A 12,445-nucleotide genomic window follows, 5' to 3' on the forward strand; every position below is an offset into this window, starting at 1 on the left:
TGTTTATTCCAACTATCGGCAGGTGTTCCTTATACACTTAAAAAAAACATACGATTTTGCCAGATCATCAACGACTCAACAGTAGAGAAAACAAAGCATTTAATCGCGAAGGAACTCGACGATATTAAACCAACAGTTATAAGTCAAAGACTACATCTGGAAGTCGGCACTCTTCACAAGTCCAGTAGTCTAATAAGATCAGAACCGGAAGTGCACGAATATGACGCCCAAAATGCTTGAGTCGCCTCACTCATGAAAGCGGTCTGCAATGGAATAATTTTTTCCTCAAAATCCAACCAAAAGAAAAAAGATGCGCTAGAAATAGGCAAAGAAAAATAACTAAAAAGCAACAAAGTATCAGGCAACATAACAACGGGTTCCTGTCAGGATCTGCAACAGAAATCTGACAACCTACAAATCCACACAAAAACGCACTGAAATTACAAGCAACTATACCCAAAAGTAAAACACTCCATTGCTCACGACAACAAGTATCTAAATAAGAATAACATGTATAGGGAGAATAACTATAAGAGCAACCAAACATCCAATTCTTGTCCCGCCAACAAAAGTTTTGCCTAGGCAAAATCAGCAGCCATAAGAATTGCAGTAATACATTGTTTACAGCAAACCAATAAAAGTAAGTATTTGAACATCTAGAAACCAAACCAAACAAACTACAATAGTTAACATATCATACAATATCCAACTACCAGAAATGAAGAAAGGTCAACTCTGAAAAATATTTGAATTAATTCCATTAGCGAAACAGGCAACAGTAGGAACATCTAAAGGTGAAATCCATCCTAAAGTACTAGAATGCTGTGTCTGCAATTATCGAGCTTACTAAATTTTGCCAACTTCATTAACAACAGAGCAACAGAATTCTAAGGAGATCCTAATGCAAAATAGGCACACTGTCTTGCAATCCAGCAGCCATCAAATGTTCTTCTTGAGCTAAGGATGCAGCGCAGCTACAGGCCAATGTACCCAAGCTAGCTAATTTCACTGGCTTGCAGAAAGTGACCTTTCTCTCCTGGATGGCTTACTCGGGTAATCTTCAGCCAGGCTCCTGCTCCTTGATCTACTGTCCTCAGGAGAATGAGAGTAACTCATCTCCCGACGATATTTCGCATCGCGTGGTGATGGAGATCTGCTTGAAGGAGAAAATAATATATAAAGGATTCTAATATGCTTAATAAGTATGTAGCTTAACTGTCAAAATCTTTAGCAACTAAAACAATGAAGGAAAATTACCTCGAATAATTTTCTTTCCTAGGAGAAGGAGAATAGTAACTTCTGTTCCGAGACCGAGATGGACCATTCTGTGGGGAACGAGAGTATCTAGGTGACCTTGAGCGAGAATATCGAGGAGAGCGTGTTCTTCGGTTATCATGATCTCGACTTCTGAGAAAACCAGATGCAGTTAACATTTTAGTCAGCATTAAACTTCTGCTAGAAGCCAGAAATATTTCTTAACATCAATAATATCATAAACTACCAACTAGGTGCACAAACATGTACCTACTACCAAAGTAATCCTGACCATGACTCAGTAGTAAAGTACACAATTTAAACGAAAATATCCATCAGCTTACTCAACTACTACCCCAATATGCTGCAGTATACTTCCAAGAACAAGTGTTATTACACCACAAGTGATAAACCAAATTTTCATGAGCAAACATAAAACATACATGTGGGGTTAAACAGCCTTGGTTGTACACAGATCCCAAACAGCAATTTCCAAAATGAAAATACCAAGAAGGTCTCAAACATTTCAAAATAAGCTTTTAAACAAAAGCTTCAAAGAAAACTCAAAATTTTAAAAATTTCTAAAAAAGAAGATCCCATTGTATTTTCTTAAGGCTTTAGATGCAAGTATTCTCTACTTTTTACATCAGAATATAACAAAATAAAAATTTATTGGCCACGAACAAACACATTCCAACTTATAAGTTTATGCTAAGATATATGCTGATAACATGGAATTGTGAAGTTGACAACATAAGCAAACCTTGCACTTACCTCACTCTCTCTCTTGCCCTCATCTCTTGTGGCTTCTTCCTGTTCTCCTCGGCAAATACCACAGTTAACTCCCTACCAAGAAGTACTTGCCCATCCATTTGATACTTAGCTTCAGCAGCATCACCTGGATCATAGAATTGGACAAACCCAAATCCACGTGGCTCACTGTAACAAAAGTAATTTTATTTCATGAGATCTGATGCAATTTTACCACGAAAATTTTATATTTCAGTATGAACATCAACCAACAGTTACTGCCGAACTATCATTACGATTCTGTAAAACATAGAAGGTCAATTCAGAGAAATGCCTTTTAATGCTTCACGCGATTCAGTAAATCTTTGTATTGACAAATCAATTTAAAGCAAGCACATGGCTGCTGACCTTGCACTCTTCAGAGTTTAAAGATGACTTCAAATTCTTCAAGACTTGAATATCTTCACTATGTTAACTTGAAACTTTATTTCTTCCCATCTCACTAGCGAGGATCTTCACACATTAACATCCTCTTCAACAGAACCCTTAATACTTGTCTTTTGTCTTCAAAACTTTATTCTCACTGTTAGATCTCAAGAACCTTAATAAAAGATTCAGCGTGCATTGATAAAAATTGAGAACTAAACAACAATTCCCAGGAAGCATAAAAAAGTGAAAGGCAACTGATAATTCCCAGGAAGCATAAAAAAGTGAAAGGCAACTGATAATTCCCAGGAAGCATAAAAAAGTGAGAGTCAACTGATAATTCCCAGGAAGCATAAAAAAGTGAAAGGCGACTGAAAATTCCTAGGAAGAAAATATTATTTATTGTTGAATTGTAAAAAAAGTTGCACACTCCACACATGCCATTCAAGCCAGATTTAACAAGTATTTAAAGTCAAAACTACAACTATATAACAGTATTCCAATATAGTTATAGTTATTCTTAGGTTCTTATTCCTGCAGTCCACAGCAAGGCTTAAATTAGATGAATATAAATATACTTACCCGGTATAATAATCCCGTGGCAAATATATATCCTTCACACGACCAAATTGACCAAACGGCCTACGAAGATCATCAGGCCTGCACAAAAGAAGCATAACAAGTTAGATGGAAGTAAAAGGAATTAAGGGAAAGCATGAAATAACAGTTCATCTTAGATTAGATGAAGTAGAAGGGCTAGAAGGAATCAAGGGAAATCAGATTAAACTCATAGGATCTCATTATGGAACTCGACAGATCCTGGGCACTTTCAGTATCAGTATTTATGGTATATGCAGTGAGATCAAGGGAAAGCAAAAGTATATAGCGGTGCATGTGCCACCTTTTATATTAGAGCATTGTAAAAAATTATATATTGTTATAACCACCAGTGCAAGTTAGACTTACGATATAGAAGAGAAGTATATCAACAATAAATATTTCATGGGTACTGTTTCCAAGTGAAAATTGGCCTCATCTTTAACTGAAACTGGTCCATATAGAGTGTTTTCAATCACATCTAGTAGTGAAAGCAACAATCCTCAGTTGTCCCAGGTCAATCTTAGAGACTCAGTTCTGCCTCTTCATTGAATTTGAATAATAACATATGCAGAAAAGGGTATGTACCTTAAAAACCAGTAAGAATAACATACCTGCAGTCACGACGGAGATTTCGAACCAAAAGACTGGTCGGAAGATCTCTACCACGACCTCCATAACGACCTCTAGGGCTTGGGCTCCGACCTCTTCTCCCATAACTCCTTGGAGGTGATGGACTATAGCTATAGCTTCTTCCCCTCATTCTGATAGTGGAATTACAACCTACAGTATTTCAAAGGAAAATTAGGAGCTAATAAATAATAACCTAAGACTGCAGATCTAAAGGTTGTAACATATAAAACATGAAACAGATGTTGTAACAGATGTTGTAACAAACTACATCAAAAGGTTGTAACATATAAAACATGGTGCCATAGGCAACAAAAGCATGAATTAAGTTGTAACTGCTCTATAGGGTGACTGTCCTGCATAAATGTGCTTCATATTTACTCCTTTTCTCGTGACAATGTTCCTTTTATGAATTTAAAATTCTTAGACCTACTAGAAAGGAAAAAAAAAAGGAACTCCTGTAAGATTAATCTATGAAGAGCACAAGACAATAGATTTATTTTGTAAATCAAGAATATCCAACAGGTCAAGCCCTTGGGAAAAACGAAATCATTATAAAGATCACAATACACAGATGTACTCATCTAGGATATTGGGATTTTTTTTCATTTTTTCTATCCATCATGGCTATAGATGTAATTTAAGACCCATAAAAACAAGTTCACTGTAGGTCAATAAGATCTCCATAAGCTACTAAAAGTTCAATGTAAGCTACAACCATCCTAAAAGGGGTAATGCATTAAGTAATAAGGGTAGTCCTTAAAAAGGTAACAATTAAGTAATAAGAGAAGTTACACGATCACCCAATTTAATCAGGAAAAGTTGGGAATATCACAGGCCATTCCAGCAGTATAATTAGCATCAACATGATAATCAGCTACTCAATTAACGTTTTCTTCTCTATAATATAAACATAATTTTTTTTTTCTAACAGACAAGGAATCAACTATTGTCTTCCTATTATACCTTCCAGCAACACAATATAACACTACAAAAAGGCAAGAAAATCGTCAACAATCGACAGTTTCTAGATATGTAGGATACATGCTTGAAATGCCTAAATAAGCTCCTAAAAGATAATTAGCTAAATTCATCAAATATACTACTAAGACGTGCACCAGACATGCTTCCAATGATATGCACGATAAGCATGTCCCTTGGATTTATGTCCATCAGCTTCACGTTTTTCTTATTCAATGATGCTAAAGAAGAGTGAATTTAAAACAAAGATATCAAGCTAGTACATAGGAATAACTATGCCATCAAGGTAATACCATCTAATATGCAATAAGTAGCCTAGTAAGCATTGCGTAATCATACATGGACATAATGATGATATTTAACCCTACTTGTATCGTCAACCACAACGAAACAAGATAATAACATAGTTTTGACCGTCGTCGAACAATTTCGAGTAGAAAAACAATAAAACCTAATAACAGTCGACAACCTGTTCGTAAATTTCACCACGATCACAGCAAGATCCAAATAATTCGAATCTCACACAGGAAACCTTATCCCAGAACGAAACAATGCCCTATAAACGATGACTCCTTTCAAACCCTAGGCGTTCGGATCAATCAACGAGAGATTCGAGCTCACCTATTAGAGATCGACGACTCTTGCAACCAAGGAGGTCAAATCGCCAGAAAAGACGAAATCGTAAACCCTAGAACAAGCAAAGATGAGAGGTATACCTTGCGCTCCAAGAGCCTTCGGTTTCTCGTCTATTCCAGAAGCTTCGCTCAGTAATAAAAGCCCAATCCACCCTTGGCCCTCTTTATAGCTGATGTCCTTTTATGAGGACCGTACGATTAGGGCTCTTTTAGTCGATAAAGCAAATAGACGGTGGATAAAGCTCTACACATTGTTGGGTATACTCGGCCGCAGACTAAATTGGGCTTTTGGGCTTTTGGGCTTTTGGGCTTTTGGGCTTTTGGGCTTTTAGGCTTTTGGGCTTTTTAGCAATGGCCATAATATGAGATAATTTTGATATTAGTGTGAAGAGTGAGGGATATTTGCACAAAAGAGCTTTTCAAAATTTAAAATAGTAAAAAATGTCGTTTGTACGTATCTTTTATATAAATTGTGTATATTTTATTATAAAAATATATGCATCTAGTATTAAAATTAAGCGTATTTAGTTTCAACAGTTTATTTATTTATTTTATTTTACAAAACTAGCTCTCTAAACTTTTTTATTTATTTATCTAGTATGCATCTAAAATTATATATATATAACTAGGTACATTTCGCCACGTCAATAAACTTGTTGATAGGAAGGACCACAAAATTTAAAAATTGCTAAGAAATTGTTTATATAAGTTACTTTACAATTTAGCAATTCATATTTAGAACTCAAAAATAATTTATATTTAATAATAATAAAATTTTAATATAAAGAGATTTATAATTAAAAGTTGCCGCCTTTGGCGAGGGGATTTGCCAAAGTGACAGTACATACCTAATTTTGTATTTAAATTTAGAAGTCAATTAGATGCATAAAGGAAAAACAAATTAACGGCCGACTTAAAGCTCCTTTAATTCAATGTATTTTTAATACTTTGGTAGGTAGCACGTCAGAGATTTGGACTGCTTACATTAGGGTTATGACTGGAGACATTAGTCGTTATCCACATTGAGTTCTCTTAATTGAAAAAAGAAGATCCTTAATAAAGAGGAAGAATTAATCAATCAAACAGGTAGAGTGGCAATTTTAACATGGTTTGCATGAAAAGGACCCTCTGTTTTGGCGCCAGAGGGAGAGAAAGAGAGAGATAGGGAAAAGAAAGGGAGGATTAGGTTGGAATTTTCCTACAACTCACCTGCCCGAGCATCCTCTAGGCCAGATTTAGCTATCGTGGTTGACCGGAGCTCTCCCGACTCGATAGTGACCATTGCCGTTGAGAAGTGAGCAGGTCGTTCGCAAGCGCGGATGCAGGAAATTGCTACATCCGGAGTACTTGGCTGCAGGATAGGCAACGAGTTCCTACTCGTGTCCTATAAAGAAATGCAATTTGGAGTAGTAGTGCTGCATAGCAATATAATACGAGAGAGGATGAAGTCAGTTGTTCTGATTTGTTCTCTTTGCTCAAGAAAGAAATTCTTCCACCTTGCATGCATATCCTTGCTGTAACCCTTGAAGTATTCTTGCTCTTCTTCTTTCTCTGCAACGTTGAATTCTTGGCCCAAATCAAGATAACTTGATCCAGGTTGGACTTTCTCTTCTCTTCACTGGTCTCTTCTTTTTTCCTTCTGTTATCTGTTCTAGTTGGTTGTTCTACTTGGGTTGCTAAAGTTGCTGATGGTGTGGAATCACCAAGGCAAGGAGATAAAAGATATAAAGAATTAAGGTTGCTGTTCTGTAACATGAGTAATCTCTATTTGTCATAGAGTGGCCTCCCTATGTTTTAGGATATGACAGGCTTTGGCTTCACTTAGATTTAGGCACAAGGAGCAATAAGCTCCTCATGAAGCTTGTCGGTTAAAGAGCAGAGCTAGCAAGATAGTTCAGATGTTTATCTGAATCTTCCATTTAGTTTTCTTCCTTACTTATTTCCAAAGTAAAGATCTAAGACTTAAATCAATCAATAATGGGGATTTGGTTCAGAAATTAACTTTTGCAGCCATTAGAGTCTGTTAGTAAGTCCTTTTTGAGTTGATTCATCTGAGAATTTGATTCTAGAAAAGAAAAAAAAAAGAAAAAAGTGGGAGGTCTGAAAAGTCCCTTGCAATAGAGAGGCAAGCACACCTGATGTATTTCCCTTGAGTCTTTCTTCTTTCATTTGCGTAATGTACTAATTTTATTCTATTTTTCTGTTCCAGTTCTGAGGTTTCTGTGTGAATATATAGGCAATTGGATCTCGATCCAATGTTCCCCAAAATATGGCAGGGATGCATTATGTTGCTCATCCTTTTTCTATCAAGTGCATCAGGTATAATATTCTTCCTGATCAATGATTAGATTAGATATCAATGAATAGTGCCATACTGAGAAATAGTTAAATTTTTCTTAATTTTAATATACTTGTCTTATTTACGACAAAAAAGAATATGCTTCTTGTTGTTTGTGTATGCATTATACTTTCTTTTATCTATCGTTAGATGACCATTTCATTGGTATTGAGGGTGCTGTTACTATCCATTTATCGATTCTTTGTATGACGTTTAACAAATTCAAACAACCTTTGCTGCAGGTGGACTTGTTGGAGCAATGTATGATCTAAACTTTGTTAGTTTAGCTTCCACTGACACCAATTCGTCAAACTTGGTTGGGGTTTTCTGTGTGGCAATCGCCAGTGCAGACTCCAGTATCCTACAGGACAGCTTGAATTGGGCTTGCGGACCTGGTTCAGCAAACTGCAGTGCTATACAACCAGGGCAACCATGTTATCAGGACAACAATTTGGTTGCATTGGCTTCGTATGCTTATAATGACTATTACCACAAAACTGAAGCTACTGGTGGAACCTGCAACTTCAACAACACAGCAACTATTACCAATACCGATCCTAGTAAGCTCTAATACACTCTATGTGATATAGTCCTTGTCCGAATCTTGAATACTTCAATAGTTCAATTTATGCACTATTTTCTTACTAAGGCTTAGCTACTGCTCTCTGCATTGCTCAGTTATGTCTCAAATGATTGTACTAGCAAGGTAGTACTAGCTATGTTTCTTTCAGAATTCAGTTATATTCAAACAAAGAACATGATGTAATAGCAAATGACATCATCTTCAAAGACTTTTCAGAACATAGGAGTTCAAACATGGAAGACTAAATACAGTGAAGGCTCTTTAAAGACATGGCAATTAGAACTACTTAATTAAAGTCGTGCACTATCTACTCCCATGCAGTTTCTGATTGCCAGGGCTTCTGGTCATTGGAAGGTTGGTTCTTTTACTTGACTATCATCTTATGGACTCTAACCTCTTTCTCTATTCTTTCACAGGCTATGGCTCATGCATCTTTGCAGGAAGGTGAGGTGCTCTTTAGAATAATCTAAATAAGTTACTTAAAACATTGTTACAGAGGCTTACAACTCGTGTTCATTTCTATGGACAGCACACTCCAAGACACTAGCTCTGGCGGTGGTACAAACACAACTACTGGCACAGGTGTAAACACAACTTCAACTTTTGGTGGAGCACCAAATAATGACAATTTCGGGGGCACATTCTCTAGCAATGGTGTTTCACTACGAGTTCTGCAGATCGCCTATTTAGTTCCAGTGATACTGCATGTCTTTTTTTTATCTGTAAAACAAATTGATCAATGGTCAGCAATGAAAGAGAGTATATAATATGCACATATGCCAGAATAGTATTGCAGTTGTGACATAATAACAAAGTATAGATGTAGTTGTTACGGTTATAAATGGCACATGACAACCAATAGCTCTTCTTGGCTGCTAGAAACTATCAAGATGATTAAAATGTGCTAGATATTACAACCTTGTTGGTTGGACTTTTATTTTTATTTTTATGCGGCTTTCGTTGATTCTAAATCTGTTCGTAGTTCAAGTAAAAACATTTCATGCGAGCGTGTAATTTTGCAATATAACTTTCACATACCTTGAGATTTTATTGTAGAATTTTCAGTGCATGCACTACACACAGCCATGGTTTCTGATCCTATTTATTTGAACAGCATGGAAGTTCCAGATTGGTTTGATTCATATTCTAAATTTAAGCATTTAATTAATTGAGTAATTTCAGAAGCTCTTGCTAGATTTCAGTAATCTCTCTGTTGCCAGAAATCATCTGTTCTTTTCTGAAAAGGGGCTACTCCTGCATCAATCTGCAGTATAAGGTTAAAAAGAATTCTGCATTGGTACTACACAGAGAAGTAAATCCAAGAAACATTGCAGTAATTAATGCCTACAAACTTGTTGAATCCTATTCAGACACTGGTTATCTAAATCATTCAGAGGATCTGCCAAAGATACTAATGCTGTACTGTGGATCCTATGTGAATTTTCTGAGAGCACCAACATCAACATCAAATTAGCTGCATGGTCCCTTCTACTGTTAGTCTGTTGCAATACGTACATGGGCAGATATCAATCCATCACCATGTGTTTTAAAATGTGTTAATCTTGAGGATCTCTATCTTGATCTCTTTTCAACCTTTTTGGCTAAAAAAATATCCAATGTTACTATTTGTTGCAGCTGCTCCCTTTCCTCAGAAGCACTCCCCTGACCTCTCAATCTCACCAAACACCCCACCACAACTGCCATCAGATTAACACCCAGATTTGGACTCCTCCCCTACCCAAGTTGCCTTTGCCTGCCTTGGAAGACCCTCCTCCAATATATCTATCAACCAAGATTTGTACCTTAATTTCCTGCAATCGGCCCACTTGGCAGCTCCGGGTTGGATGCAACACTTGAGTTCCTACAACCAGTGCTGCACAACATCTTCCCACACCCGTAGAAAGAGAGAACTAGATTAATAAATAAATCAACCAGTCACCACCACCATCATCAAACTCCTATAACAACCTATGCAACTATTCGTTTTGTCATATATATTTTTTAGAGAGAGAGAGAGGGGGGGGAATTAGAGAGGCGAGAATGGCTCCTCTTGCTCCTTTATCAGAGCAGCCCATGAGTGAGGAGTCCTCCAACTCCAAGAGAAGCCACTCTTTCCGGAGCTGGGTCAAGAACCATTTGCCACCTCTGCTCTTCCACAAGAAGTACTCCGATCTCCGCCTCCTACTCAGCGTCGTCGGCTGCCCTCTCTCTCCCTTCCCAGTCCTCTATAAACAACCAAGCAACGTACGTATGGCTATAAGAACTCCATGCATTCGCTTGTATCACAATATGCATAGGTTGATGTATTAATCCATATATAAATAATATGTATACATAAATAGGTGGCTTCATCAGCTCAGTATATCATTCAGCAATTCCGGGCTACCGCCGGCTGCACGAAACTCGAGGCGAGTATTAAGAGCATGTACACGGCCGGGAGAGTGAGGCTGGTCATGGCTCATGAGCCCAAGCAGCACCATGTAGGTTGCTTTGTTATGTGGCAGTTGGTCCCCGACATGTGGCTCGTAGAGCTCGCCGTGTTAGGTCGGCAGGTCATCGCGGGTAGCAACGGCCGGGTGGCGTGGCGGCACACCCCGTGGCTCGGCGCGCATTCAGCTCTCGGCGGAGTCCGGCCCCTTCGGCGAGCACTCCAGGTTCATTTTCTACTGTTTGATGAACAATTAGAGAATCAAATGTCTCAACTACTGGAATACTAATAGAAAGACATAGTATGATCACTTGTTGTGGGTACTAGCCCTACTGATATACATATAAATTTTTAACCAACTTGGGTTCAATATCTTTGAGCTAATTGTGCAGTTGTAATACTAGGTTCCTTCCCATTTGTTCATGACACTATTTATTCACTACATGGTACCATATATTATTTGTACAGGGATTTCAAATAGTTTTAAAATGATGTCAGATGCAAAGAAGATGTATTCAGCAAACCTTTGCTGGCTGTGCTACTGTCTGTCCTACTATATGAATTCAGATGTACTGGCCTCCTATTACCTATTACAGTACCTCTGAACCTCTATTATCTATATAATTTTTGTGCTGCCGTTCTTCTATCACCTAATCTTGAGTAAATACAACCAGGTACAATATTAGCTACTAATCAAGGTACTAATACTCTTCTATAATTAATAACAGGTACACCACTTGTTAATTGATCAAGATCATTGTCATTTTCATGTTGGTAGTTGTCACAACTTGATGATGAATAATGTTATCCATTCAGGGATTAGATCCAGTGACCATTGCAGCAGTCTTCTCCGCCGCACGGCACATAGGCGAGAAGTTCATCGGAGAAGAAGAATGCTTTGCGTTAAAGCTCGACGTCGATCCTTTAGTCTTATCAAGCTGGAGTGATAGCACTGCAGAGATCATCAAACATGCAATGGTTGGCTACTTCAGCCAGCGCAGTGGCCTACTGGTTCATCTTGAGGACTCTCAACTGACAAGGATCCAATCTCCAGGATCTCAAGCCGTATACTGGGAGACCACCATATCATCATACATGGAGGATTACCGACCAATAGATGGCATCATGATCTCGCATTCGGGGCGGTCCACCGTAAGCTTAGTAAGATTCGGCGTCGGCTTGAAGGCCAACAGAGTGCTGACACAGATGGAGGAGATGTGGACAATAGATGATGTGGTGTTTAATGTACCAGGCTTATCGGCTGATTGCTTCATTCCTCCAGAGGAGGTGCAGAAGAACATTAGCCACCCAAAAACAAAGAATGGCAGTAATCAGGGCTTTCATTTTATCTAAGTTTTATAATAGAAAGTGATATGATCATATGAGTTGTGTACATATGTTATTTCTTATCATATGAATTTGGTGCAGAGCTAATAGTGGTTTCTGAATTCTGATCGATGGATTTGAACAACAAGATTAGATTGCATTAGGCCAGGTTATGCATTGGGGAGTATTAAGTATTAACCTTGTGCTGGGTCCTATCTTACAGTTCTGAAGCAGAAAGCTAGTAAAGGCGTGTTGTTCCTTCTCTTTAGATCTTTTTGAATAACTCTGAGCCATCAATTTGTTGCTATCTTTTGGTATTAACTGTAGACTACCCCCACAGTACCCAGCTCACATCCCCTGTTCTGATATCTTTTTTGGCTGTTTCATTCCAATGAAAAAATGAATAAGTTATATATAATTCATACTTTAATGTTCGGCATAAGGTTGCATGGCAAACACTGAAAAAACTATGTAAGAATTTAATCCTATTAACTACT

The 12,445-nt window shown here is 37.7% G+C and overlaps 3 protein-coding genes across 6 annotated transcripts; 2 read left to right on the forward strand and 1 right to left on the reverse strand.

Moving 5' to 3' along the window:
• Nucleotides 1–635: 635 nt before the first annotated feature.
• LOC140774777 (serine/arginine-rich SC35-like splicing factor SCL30A) lies at nucleotides 636–5,414 on the reverse strand. 3 transcript variants are annotated; one of them, XM_073117892.1, is made up of 6 exons: nucleotides 5,355–5,414; nucleotides 3,642–3,810; nucleotides 3,013–3,090; nucleotides 2,029–2,193; nucleotides 1,258–1,407; nucleotides 636–1,153 (listed from the first exon to the last, which is right to left on the reverse strand). In XM_073117892.1, the coding sequence occupies exons 2-6, from the start codon at nucleotides 3,788–3,790 to the stop codon at nucleotides 1,006–1,008; spliced, it is 690 nt and encodes a 229-aa protein (XP_072973993.1). In that variant the 5' UTR covers nucleotides 3,791–3,810; nucleotides 5,355–5,414; the 3' UTR covers nucleotides 636–1,005. The 3 variants fall into 3 exon arrangements, with proteins under 3 accessions (XP_072973993.1, XP_072973994.1, XP_072973995.1); XM_073117893.1 differs by having other exon boundaries at nucleotides 5,260–5,385; XM_073117894.1 differs by lacking the exon at nucleotides 5,355–5,414 and adding an exon at nucleotides 5,108–5,127.
• A 1,266-nt stretch (nucleotides 5,415–6,680) lies between these two features.
• LOC140775189 (glucan endo-1,3-beta-glucosidase 2-like) lies at nucleotides 6,681–9,041 on the forward strand. 2 transcript variants are annotated; one of them, XM_073118466.1, is made up of 5 exons: nucleotides 6,681–6,869; nucleotides 7,510–7,592; nucleotides 7,854–8,171; nucleotides 8,611–8,638; nucleotides 8,724–9,041. In XM_073118466.1, exons 2-5 carry the CDS (start codon nucleotides 7,529–7,531, stop codon nucleotides 8,959–8,961), a joined length of 648 nt encoding a protein of 215 aa, XP_072974567.1. In that variant the 5' UTR covers nucleotides 6,681–6,869; nucleotides 7,510–7,528; the 3' UTR covers nucleotides 8,962–9,041. The 2 variants fall into 2 exon arrangements, with proteins under 2 accessions (XP_072974567.1, XP_072974566.1); XM_073118465.1 differs by having other exon boundaries at nucleotides 6,683–6,869; nucleotides 7,483–7,592.
• Nucleotides 9,042–9,503: 462 nt separating this feature from the next.
• On the forward strand, nucleotides 9,504–12,236 carry LOC140774334 (uncharacterized). The gene is made up of 3 exons (XM_073117290.1): nucleotides 9,504–10,438; nucleotides 10,537–10,848; nucleotides 11,439–12,236. The coding sequence occupies exons 1-3, from the start codon at nucleotides 10,235–10,237 to the stop codon at nucleotides 11,973–11,975; spliced, it is 1,053 nt and encodes a 350-aa protein (XP_072973391.1). The 5' UTR covers nucleotides 9,504–10,234; the 3' UTR covers nucleotides 11,976–12,236.
• Nucleotides 12,237–12,445: the final 209 nt, after the last annotated feature.

The sequence above is a fragment of the Typha angustifolia genome, chromosome 13 (genome assembly GCF_048772165.1).
Source record: "Typha angustifolia cultivar Huaian chromosome 13, ASM4877216v1, whole genome shotgun sequence".
Classification (NCBI taxonomy): Eukaryota; Viridiplantae; Streptophyta; class Magnoliopsida; order Poales; family Typhaceae; genus Typha; species Typha angustifolia.